At 41.0% G+C, this 11188-nt stretch overlaps 1 protein-coding gene across 1 annotated transcript; it reads left to right on the top strand.

Moving 5' to 3' along the window:
• Positions 1-98: 98 nt before the first annotated feature.
• Positions 99-11131, top strand: mfn1b (mitofusin 1b). The gene is made up of 18 exons (XM_086115989.1): positions 99-264; positions 695-847; positions 1202-1337; positions 1430-1592; positions 1891-2015; positions 2465-2573; positions 3314-3421; positions 3858-4011; positions 5033-5100; positions 6334-6455; positions 6605-6731; positions 7158-7262; positions 7561-7663; positions 8316-8542; positions 8804-8983; positions 9063-9259; positions 9440-9574; positions 10699-11131. Exons 2-18 carry the CDS (start codon positions 700-702, stop codon positions 10766-10768), a joined length of 2277 nt encoding a protein of 758 aa, XP_085972115.1. The 5' UTR covers positions 99-264; positions 695-699; the 3' UTR covers positions 10769-11131.
• Positions 11132-11188: the final 57 nt, after the last annotated feature.

The raw sequence follows: 11188 nt of genomic DNA on the forward strand, positions 1-11188 counted from the left end.
TGTTTAAAGCATTTTTTACGATATCAACATTTGCCTGAGTGATTTTCTTTTATTGTGAATATATTTGTCCTTATTTCCTGATAAAATGTCGTTGACAATACGTGAAGATAGCAGAAGGTTAAATAGAGTAGCAGTAAATGATCATCCAACGCAAACAGGGATTAACAACACTGTCATAGAGGAGCAATGTATGTGTTCATGTTATGAGGAGAAGACACCGGATGTTGTAGGACCGTGGTACTATCATAATTAGCACAAGGTTTGGTACGTAATGCTTTGACGACTAACTGCTTACGTGCAGCACTTTGCGTTAGCTTGTTAACCGGCTAGCAAGCTCAAGTGCGCAGGTGTCAGATCGTGTAAACGTTTTTTTAATACGTTTATTCCATTGATCGATGTTTGACACGTACATATCGTGTGTTTTAAGCGTCCGATGTAACACGATCGGGTTTGCATGAGCTGCTCTTGTTTACATCCACCGGGTGCCCCTTACAGTAACGGATCTAAATAAAGTAACAGGTCGCTCGCATTCTCAACACGTGGGTTAGCGTCATTAATGATCTGCATACAAGATTCCCGAAAATTGGAGAATTGGATTACACACGTAACACGATGGCTCCACGTTGCTATTCAGGCTAATTGTTATTGTGGACTTCCTTTGACCTTTTGTGACCAGACCACTGTGTTTTTGCAGTCGCCATGGCCGCGGCTGCCCCACTTCGACGCACCGATTCAGCCAGGGGGGAGTTTTCGCCCCTGAAACACTTTGTGGTGGCCAAGAAGACCATAAGTGTCCTATTTGAGCAGCTTCTCAATTACGTCACGGAGACCTCCGAGTTTGTGGAAGGTAGGATGGGTTGTTTACTGTTCATCATCTGCCAACAGTAGTTCCTCCAAAAAACATGTAAACAGTTCAGTTGAGCATGTAGCACAAACTTTGTGATCAAATCAGTTTGTGATCGTAACAATAGCAGCGATATTCATAGAAGCATGTTTTTTTTCAGCCTTGTTTGCCCTGTTTGAATACCAATCTGATAGAATTTTGATAACCAGTTTTATCTTAAGTTTGATAGAGGAGTACATCGTTGTGCTATTGTAGAATCTTTTTCTAGAATAGATAATAGACCTAGATATTTTGGGGGGGACAGATGCAGGTGACACACATTTAATTTGATGTTGCGTAATTGTGGCTGTTGAACAGATACATGTGGGAATAAAGCCATTGGTAAAATTGCAAGTCTGGATCAAAAGTTGGAGATTCAAGCGTATGCAGATAAGCTTGCGGTCATCAAGGAGGTGCTGGCTCGCAGACACATGAAAGTGGCATTTTTTGGAAGGTAAACAAATATGATCATAAAACCTCCCCTGTCAGTTTGGGGAATTCTCTCAGAGATTTGCTGTTTTCATATTTATTGTTGTGTGCTTGTAGGACAAGTAATGGTAAAAGCACAGTGGTTAACGCCATGCTGAGGGACCGTGTGCTGCCCAGTGGTATCGGTCACACCACCAACTGCTTCCTGAGTGTGGAAGGGACCGATGAGGACAAGGCCTACCTCAAGACTGAGGGCTCAGAGGAGGAGAAAAGTATCAAGGTCAGCAGTGCCTTTATGTAGCTGTGGTATTTTGTTCCCAAACATATGTGTTTAATCCTACACAAACACACAAATAAATCTTAGTAATATTAGGTTTTTATTTGAGCGATAAAGTAGTATGTCACGGTTTCTTATCCCGGATGATTAGAACTGGGACTAATGTTATTAAAGTTTTCATTTAATTCACTTACACATTCCCAAATCATGCATGTATGTTGGAACATTTCTTCAAATGAAATTTAATCACGGAAAGAGGATCCCAGTGCTGACAGTTGATGTGTGTTTACAAACCCTGCAGACAGTAAACCAGCTGGCTCACGCTCTCCACATGGATGAGAGTTTGGATGCCGGCTGCCTCGTTCGTGTATTTTGGCCAAAGACCAAGTGTGCCCTCCTTCGGGATGACCTGGTCCTTGTAGACAGGTATACAATAGTAGTCAGATATTGCATTACTTCAAAATCTCAAAGTTAAAGGATGCAAATTATGCCTTTTTCTCCTCACAATTTAAAGCAGTTCCAATGTGTTTGAATAACATGGCTCACATGCTTTCATTAGACTCCCCAAGACTTATCGCAAACTTTACACATCCCATTTTTGTCTCCCCGAAATTAACCGCAGGTTCTCCTCTTGCAACTGAGTGACTCAATAATTTATTTCGGCCAATGGCAAGTCTGGCTTTTGTTTGCCTGCGAGAGCAAAGCTCAACATTTTTATGCTGCACTGTGTATATATGGCAATTACAGGCATCACGAAAAACAAGTCTACCCCCTCCATCGCCACTATGACAACTTCATGCACCACTTATATGAATACACGCTTTCAACAATTCAGTCAAAATGGTCGATCAAATAACTGCTGTGATATTCACCAGCCCGGGGACAGATGTCACATCAGAGTTGGACAGCTGGATAGACAAGTTTTGCCTGGATGCTGACGTCTTCGTGCTGGTTGCCAACTCCGAATCCACGCTCATGAACACGGTAACGGCGCTTTGGCTGCGTTCAGGTTTATGTCTGTAACCGTAAGTAAATGTGACCTTACTCCCTCTTGCCATCCTGTGGGAAAGATGAGACTCATTATAAACACACACAAGTGCACAGACTGGAAGGACTTGCCATCGTCAAACGGGAGTTTGATGCACCAAAAGACTCTTTTTGGGGTTGATATCGCACAGAGCATAATGAAAATAATAGAAACAATTGTACTGTGCTAGTATGCAGGAATTCATGAGATGTAAATGATTTCATTCAGTCCATGCACAAATAATCTGCGATTTACATGGGTTGGAGGAATGAACACACAATTCATTCCTTCTACTAAATTGCTCTGTAACTCTAAATAGCCCTTTTGCAATCCGGTCATGCATATAACTTCCAATGACACCTTTTTGTTTTGCATGGAGTTAGTTATCAAATCACTTATTATATTTTGTCATTTTCCCACATTCTTTTTTTTCCTTTTATTGATGGCACCTGCGATAACACTGGCCGTCAACAAATTTTAATGAGGGTAATCTTTTTGTGTCCCCTAAACATATTTTTTATGCTGATTTTAAAAATGTCTTTACTTTTTTTTCGAGCACTCAAGGTTTTTGCAATATTTTCATTTTTTTAAATGTAAGTTTGACCTACGAAACTACAACAAAAATAGAAAGATTGACAGAGTAAGTAGGACTTATAAAAAGTGACAATTTCACCTTATTTCCATTGTCATCTTTTAGGAAAAGCACTTTTTCCACAAAGTCAACGAACGGTTATCAAAGCCCAACATCTTCATCCTCAACAATCGCTGGGACGCTTCAGCAAATGAACCAGAATACATGGAAGATGTGAGTTACGTTTGTATCATTTACAAAAAGATCATGTGACACATGGGCAGCATGGTGCTTTGCACATCTGCCTCACGGTACTAAGGTTGGTGGTTCAAATGCAGGCTCTGGCCTTCTTGAGGCCAGCTTGCATGCTCTTCCTGTGCTTGCACTGGTTTTCCCTGGGTACTCAAGCTTCCTCCCACGTTCCAAAAACATGCATGTTATATTAATTACATTCTCTAAAATTTCCTTTGGTGTGAATGCGAATGGTATTTTGTTTATTTGAGTCCTGTCCAGTCCACACTGTGCCCTACTTTTGCAGAAATCAGCTGGGATATGCTCCAGTACACCCACGAGACTAGTCTCAGATGAAAGATGGATCTGACACATTATAATGCTTTTTTGTTATACTTCTGCTGTGTTTGAATCTTTTCCCTCTGCCCTCATGCTGCAGGTGAGAAAGCAGCACACAGATCGTTGTGTGAACTTCCTTGTGGAAGAGCTGAAGGTCGTGGACCGCGACCAGGCACCCAACCGCATTTTCTTTGTCTCCGCCAAAGAAGTGCTCAACTCCCGCATGCAACGGGCACAGGGCATGCCTGAGACAGGTGAGGCTTTGGCTCTAATGACCCCTGCTCAACATTTGTATCGCTTTGGTTGACAATACAGAACTGGATCACAGCAAATAAATAAATACTTAATTTTAAAAAGGAACTAATTGTAATACCGGGATAATTGATGCCCCTCTAAAAATAGTTATTGCTAATCGCTAACAAACTGGTCTAAACTTAATTCCTCCCCAACATAAAACTGTCGAGATGAACAACTTCAGCATAATGTATCTCTGACAGTAGACACTATTACTACTTTCCCAATATCAAGGGCTTTGTGGCATTTTGAAGGTGAGAAAGAAATTACAGAAATTCACCTTCCATACATCCATCCATTTTCTGAACCGCGATATCCTCACAAGGGTCGCGGAGCGTGCTGGAGCCTATCCCAGCTGTCTTCGGGCAGTAGGCGGGGGACACCCTGAACCGGTTGCCAGCCAATTGCAGGGCACACAGAGACGAACAACCATTCGAGCTCACACTCACACCTAGGGACAATTTGGACTGTTTAATCAGCCTGTCATGCATGTTTTTGGAATGTGGGAGGAAACCGGAGTAAATCCAGGCCCGGGGAGAACATGCAAACTCCACACAGGGAGGCCAGCGTTTGAATTGAACCCAGTACCTCTGCACTGTGAGGTCGACACGCTAACCACCGGGCTGCCCAGAAATTCACCTGAAAGCTGCAGATGGCTAATTTCCTCTTGTTCTCCTTTTTTTTTAAGCAAGTAATGGAGGATAGTTACCCCACAAAAGGTTTGATCATCCATCCATCTGTTATTTTGAAAACCTGCTATTCATGCTCCCTTAACATGTTGACTGAAGGTGAAAATCAGATCGGTCACTGCGAATGGGGCTTTGGTAGGAAATTGGCACATGCTAGTTATAGTCAGCTATGTGAAACATGCCACTCAATCTCTGGGCACATATAGAAAAACAAACATTTACACACGCATTCACACCAATGGACAATTTAGAGTCAAAAACAAGACATGAACTTCTTCTTTCCATTCATCAGGTGGTGCCCTGGCTGAGGGCTTCCAGGAGAGACTCAAAGAGTTCCAGAGCTTTGAAAGGAGGTTTGAGGTCTGTATGCTCGTGTGTGTGTGTGTGTGTGTGTGTGTGTGTGTTGTTCTGAGTCTACTATTAGGCTGTTGCAAAACCTAGTTTTCCCTCTACGTTGTAGCCTATTGAGCAGATGTTTAAGACTAGAAAAAAATACATGTTTGCTGCTGTGCAAAAATTACTGTTAAAAGTGACGGTCCAAAGTGGAACGGTGCAGTTGTGAGAAGGCCCAGCTCGTCTAATCAAGTCGAAGATGATCTCTTGCAGGAATTAAACAGCTGAACTGAGTCACTGTTAGCTTCTCCTATCAAGCGTCTCTTCAAACAGGGTGCAGCGATCTTCTTTTAGAACCACGTGCTGTACTTTTTTCATCAATCTGCGTCTTCATTGTTGAAGTCTAGATTCACTAAGGCGAGGGCGTCTATTGATTTGCTTTCCATTTTTGATATGATTCTGTTTTTATCTTTCAAATTTGGTTTTTTTTGTCCTTTATTGAGTTGTTTTACACAAACAAAAGCAGCAAACCTCCGTAAGCATGAACCATATAATGTGTGACCTACATGGCCGAACACCTCAAAAGTGGTACAAATTGGAATTCAGCACAATTATTTTTTTGCTTCAACATCAAAAAGGAAAAAAAACATACCCCCCCCAAAAAAATATATATTACCATAGTACACCCAGAAATGACCTGGCTGCTCATTACACTAGAAACAATCCAGTAATTTCAATCAATTGCATACACAAAGTATTTTCTATAACCAGGTGCTTCTGTAAATATCGTGTGGCTGTTTGCATAACGACTGGCAACAAAATATCCAGAAACAACACATTAACTGTCCGTTGCTCTCTGCCATGCATTTGTTTGGCCTCTTGAAAGGCTGAGTAGATTTACTTACGCGTTAACGTACTTCGATGACAGTTTACACAATCAGTCACCATCATACGTACCGAACATCGCACTGTATTTTCCCACAAAGTCTATGTGCCTTTTCATTTGCTGTATATTTGGTTGTATTCATCTAACATGTTTTCATAATTTTGCTGATGCTTTGTCGCCACGTTACTGTGAGTTTTGACTATTTCGGGGCCATGGGATGTGGAATGCACACTCTGCTGCTGTCATTTTACACACCTTCATTTGCCTTTAAGTTAAAAAGCAGCAGATGTGTGTGCGTCTCGTCTTTTCGCCCGCCATCATCAGCCCCGGCCAAAAACGTCACAGTAACGCGCGCGTGTGTTATGGCCTCGCAGGAGTGTATCTCGCAGTCAGCAGTGAAAACAAAGTTTGAGCAGCATACTATCAGGGCCACGCAGATCACAGAAAAAGTCCAGTGCATCATGGACGCCATCAACATCGAGGCGGCCGAGAAGAGGTGAGTTACATGCGTCACATTGATCTTGTCGCTGTGGCTTGGTAGAGACGTGAATGTAAAATTCAGGTGGAGGTAGGAATTGTCCGATGGCGCCTTTTGACTGTTAAGATGAGTGTCTAAAAATGTCTCCCTGTCGGATGGGGATTTAGAGTAGCGGCACTGGAGGACAGGGAATATCAAATAGACCGGCTGGACTTTGTGAGAAATCAGCTCAGACTGCTGGTTGATGACATCAGTAAGAAGATCAAGGCCATCAGTGAGGATGTGGAGTCAAAGGTAATTTGAGGCAAAATATGTGAAGTACCATCATGAAAATGCTTTTAAAGACCCTTTCATCACAATGTCATATGTACTTCTGGGTGGCATAATCTTAAGCAATCTCCAATGGCTGCAGCCTCTTGTGCTGTAGTTTGTATGTGTGAAGAGTCAGTCGAAACGATTTTACATGCGACCAATTCCGTAAATGATTTCGTTTCAGTTTTCGCAAGTGAGATGATTAAAAAAAAAAAAAAAGAAGTGGAAATAAATTTGCTGTAGTTTGTGTAAATGCACGGATACTGCTCTTGAGAAGAAAGGAGCGTTAGCCATCTGGAAGTACACTGGTGTCTCCTGTTTACAAACATCGAGTCGTCCATCAGATAAACAGTGTTTCTTCCCTGGCTGCGGGAAGATGTGTTGTGCTGACTTTTGTCCTTACTTGAGGTGTCCAACGCCATGAGTGAGGAGATCTGCCGTCTTCATGTGATTGTAGACGAGTTCCATGCCGACTTCCACCCATCGCCCCACGTCCTCAAGCTCTATAAGTCTGTAAGTAGATGCACACGTTTGTGTCCATAGAGTGTATTCTGGGTGCTTTTTGTTGTTTTTGTAATATACTGTATTAAGAGCGTGTGTGAGTTCAATATTTTGATCCTTTTTTGGTTTCTCTGAGGTTTGAGCAACCAGTCCTGGGTTTACACTGACTCTCATTGGCTCCAGATCACCTGCCATGCAAAACAAATCCAAGCCTCCCTTCTGCTCATTTTAACCACCAGTTAGGATGCAGTGTCTTTGGCACCATTTTAAAAAATTGATTCATTCATTTATTTTATATATATGATGACAGGAGCTCTTGTCTCATGTGGAAGAGGGGATGGGCAAGAACCTGGCTTTCCGCTGCTCAGACGCCGTCAATGCCTCCGTCCAGTCCACTCAGAGATTCATGACAGGTACAGTCAATCCCTGCACATTCACAAATTTATCTAATGCCTAAATTAAAAAAAAAATTTGAGGGGGAGTGGAGGGGACAGGGTCTGTGCACCGTTATTTGCTAAAAACTCTGGGTGGCTTCAAACAAAAGGTGTTTTTTTTTTTTTTTTTAATTGTATCCGGATTTAAATACCATGAAAGCTGGAATTTACGAAATTTGTCTCATGTTTATCTTTTGAGTTAATACCTAGATGTCTTCAGTTTACAACAAAAACAAATTGATTTTGTCGTTCCAATACTTTTGGAGGGGCCAGTCCATTGCGGAGTTCATTAGACAAACAATATAACTATCATATTCTGTGTTCTCTGTGAAGAACAATACATCTGTAAAACTGTAAATCTTTTTTCAAGAGGTATATGACCCATAACAGATTGTGATGGTTTTCTTTTTTTAAATGTTTAGCTGCATAGTGTATGTTACTTTACAACATAAAGAATTGGTTTTAGTATATGTCATAAAAAAACAAAGTGAAGTGGCTGCCCCTCTTTCTTTTTTTTTTCTGTGTATGGCCGCTGATAGAAAAGCTTGGACTCCCCAGTCCTGAAATTCCATCACTTGTAACATGCAAATGGTGACGACCAAGCACCCTACATCTTCTATCCCGTCTACAGAGAGTATGCTCCCTTTGCTGCCCTCCGGAAGCCAGAGCCAAATCCACAGGCTGGTGCCCACCCGGAAGTTGGACCTGAGTTATGACCTCAACTGTGCCTCGCTGTGCAACGACTTCCAGGAAGACATCGAGTTTCGCTTTTCTTTTGGCTGGACGGCGTTAGTGCACCGCTTCCTGGGATCCGTCAATGCCGAGAAGGCCCTCAAACTGGTAGACCAAAAATTGCAGGTGTGGCCTGGAGTCTTGTTGTTGCTTGAAATGCATACAGAAATTTGCTTACACTTATCACGGGCATGACTGTTTTTTACGTGAGATCAACTTTTGGGCTTTGCAAATTAGATTCAGTAGATTTATACCCAATTCTTGAAAAAAAAACATTGCAGATGATGAATAATCCATGCTGTAAAATGTTCAGTTTAAATCAAATCGATATTAAAAATGAGTCTGACCTTGATGAGTGTACGTAAACATCAATTACGTGTCCTTCAGGCCACTCTTCCAGCGCTGCCCCCGGCCGCAACGCCATCCTCGGGACCCCCGTCCACCATTGCTACATCCAACCACGAGACGGCCGTGATGAGACAGGAAGACCTGATGGTTGCCATGGCAACCAACGCCGCTTCCCTCACCTCACGCACGTCTATGAGCGCTATTGTCGTCGGAGGAGTGGTATGTTCTTTGCGGCGTGAGCCCCCATCTTACCTTATATTACTTTTATAACACAGTTGGGCTTTGTGTGCGTGTTGAGGTGTGGAGGACTCTGGGTTGGAGGCTGATCGGCATGATGGCCTCCCTCTACGGTTTGCTGTACCTGTATGAGCGCCTCACGTGGACCACCAAGGCCAAGGAACGCAGCCTGAAGCGCCAGTTTGTGGATTACGCCACAGACAAGCTGCAGCTCATAGTCAGCTTCACCAGTGCCAACTGTAGCCACCAAGTGCAGCAGTAAGTGTGACTGCACACAGTGGATAGAATATGTCGACACACCTCTCAACTGCTAGGTTTCTGTGATGTTTAAAAAAATAAAAGACAAATCTGTGCTTTTTCCACTGTTATGTGACCTACAACCTGTTCAGTTGTGTTGAGAATTTGAGAATTATAAACAAAAAGTCTCTGCGTTACCAGGGAGATGGCGACCACCTTCGCTCGCCTATGTCATGAGGTGGAGCAGACTCAGGAGGAGCTCGAGGCAGAAATCCGCCGGCTGAGCGCCAACATTGATCAGCTGGAGAGCGTCCAGAGGCGTTCCAAGAGTCTGCGGTAAATCTGTGACTATATGTAATTTAATATATTAACTTAAAACAGTAAAATTGGATCCTTACAAGAAAAAAAAGTCACAATATAAGGAGAACAAGGAGGGTTCAAGCTGTTTTACTGTAAAACTAAACATTAAAAAAACCATCAAACTTTGCCTTACAAAAAGCTTAATGTTAACACACAATGCAAAATGCTACAGATGGTTAACAAAACTAGCATTTGTGTTGTGGTAGGTATATAAGTGGGGCCTGGCAAATATGGATCTTTTTCAGGCCCATGCATTTCTAATATTTGGCAGGATAAAATTCCAATAATTAATGAGCCAATTACTTTAAAATACATAATGATTAAAATAACATTTGGTTTGGTCCCTTTGTCATTTTTTTCAGTACGCAGATTTTTGGGGGGAGAATGCGTGAATTTCATATATCATTATCTTTGTCTTATGTTGTAATTTGTTAATGTCTCTAATTTTTAAAAAATTCTCTAATCAGCAAAAAAACAAACAAAAAATTGGCCTGTCAATCAGTCGAGCCTGAGTTATTATTCAATAAGCAGTGGATATTTGAAATTATTAAAAAATGGATTATTAAAAATTATTTTTTGGTAGTATTCCCAAGATTTTTTTAAAATTAATTTTATACTTAATACTTTTGGCGAATTCTCTCATATTGCAATTTCCTTCTTTGAAAACTGGGTTCTTGTCATAGAACTACATTTTTCTTATGAGGTAAATTTGGACTATTACAATTTAGTGACGTTTTCTTCTAAATTTCAACTTCCTTTTATTTTTCATCATAGCTTTACTTTTTATACTTTTATATTAAAATAATTGTAAAATTAGCTTTTCATCTAATTTAAACTTTTTGCATGTAAGATCTGAACTCTTTGATCACCATACATTTTCCTTAAAACTTTGCTATTCAAGAATTGCAACTTTCTACCTTATTACTATACAATTGCATTTTTGTAAAATTAGGACTTCACTACTTTGTTCTCAAAATTACATTTTCTCTTAATACCATGGCCTTATTCTCATTCAAATTCAAAAACCTTTTCTTCCAACTTGATTCTTATAGTTCGATGACATTTTTCTCTCACTCATCTGTTGCGTGTGTGGACTTCAGGCACAAAGCCAGCGAGCTGGAGAAACAGTTGGAGACATTTACGAAGCAGTACCTGCAGCCTCAACAGTGAAGTCAATCCTCCCAACCTGTTTTTCCACTGAAAGGCACAAACAATCCATCAGGAAAAGCATTTTTTCCAAATCTTTACAACCATAAAGGTTATATATGATTCTGTTGTCTATTTTGCATTATAAATGGATTTTTATTACTGTTTAAGTCTTGAACTTGTCCACTCCATGTCTAACGGTAGTATTAAAAAAAAGAATACAAACTAACCAACTAACTAATGGAGTGCTATTATTGTACACTAATGTGCTACAAACTGTGTATATGCCTTTTTTTGACAAACTTTTGTGAAACCAATTCTTTGTGTCTGGCAGACTGTACATGCGTTTTAGCAAGAAAAAAATAAATACATTTCATATGAAAGATATTGGTGATGTAGTTCGCATTATTGTATAAATACATCACTTGATGAAAGCTATTTCCT

This window comes from Hippocampus guttulatus, chromosome 7 (assembly GCF_054856545.1).
Source record: "Hippocampus guttulatus isolate MCC_2025c chromosome 7, RoL_Hgut_1.0, whole genome shotgun sequence".
In the NCBI taxonomy this organism is placed as follows: Eukaryota; Metazoa; Chordata; class Actinopteri; order Syngnathiformes; family Syngnathidae; genus Hippocampus; species Hippocampus guttulatus.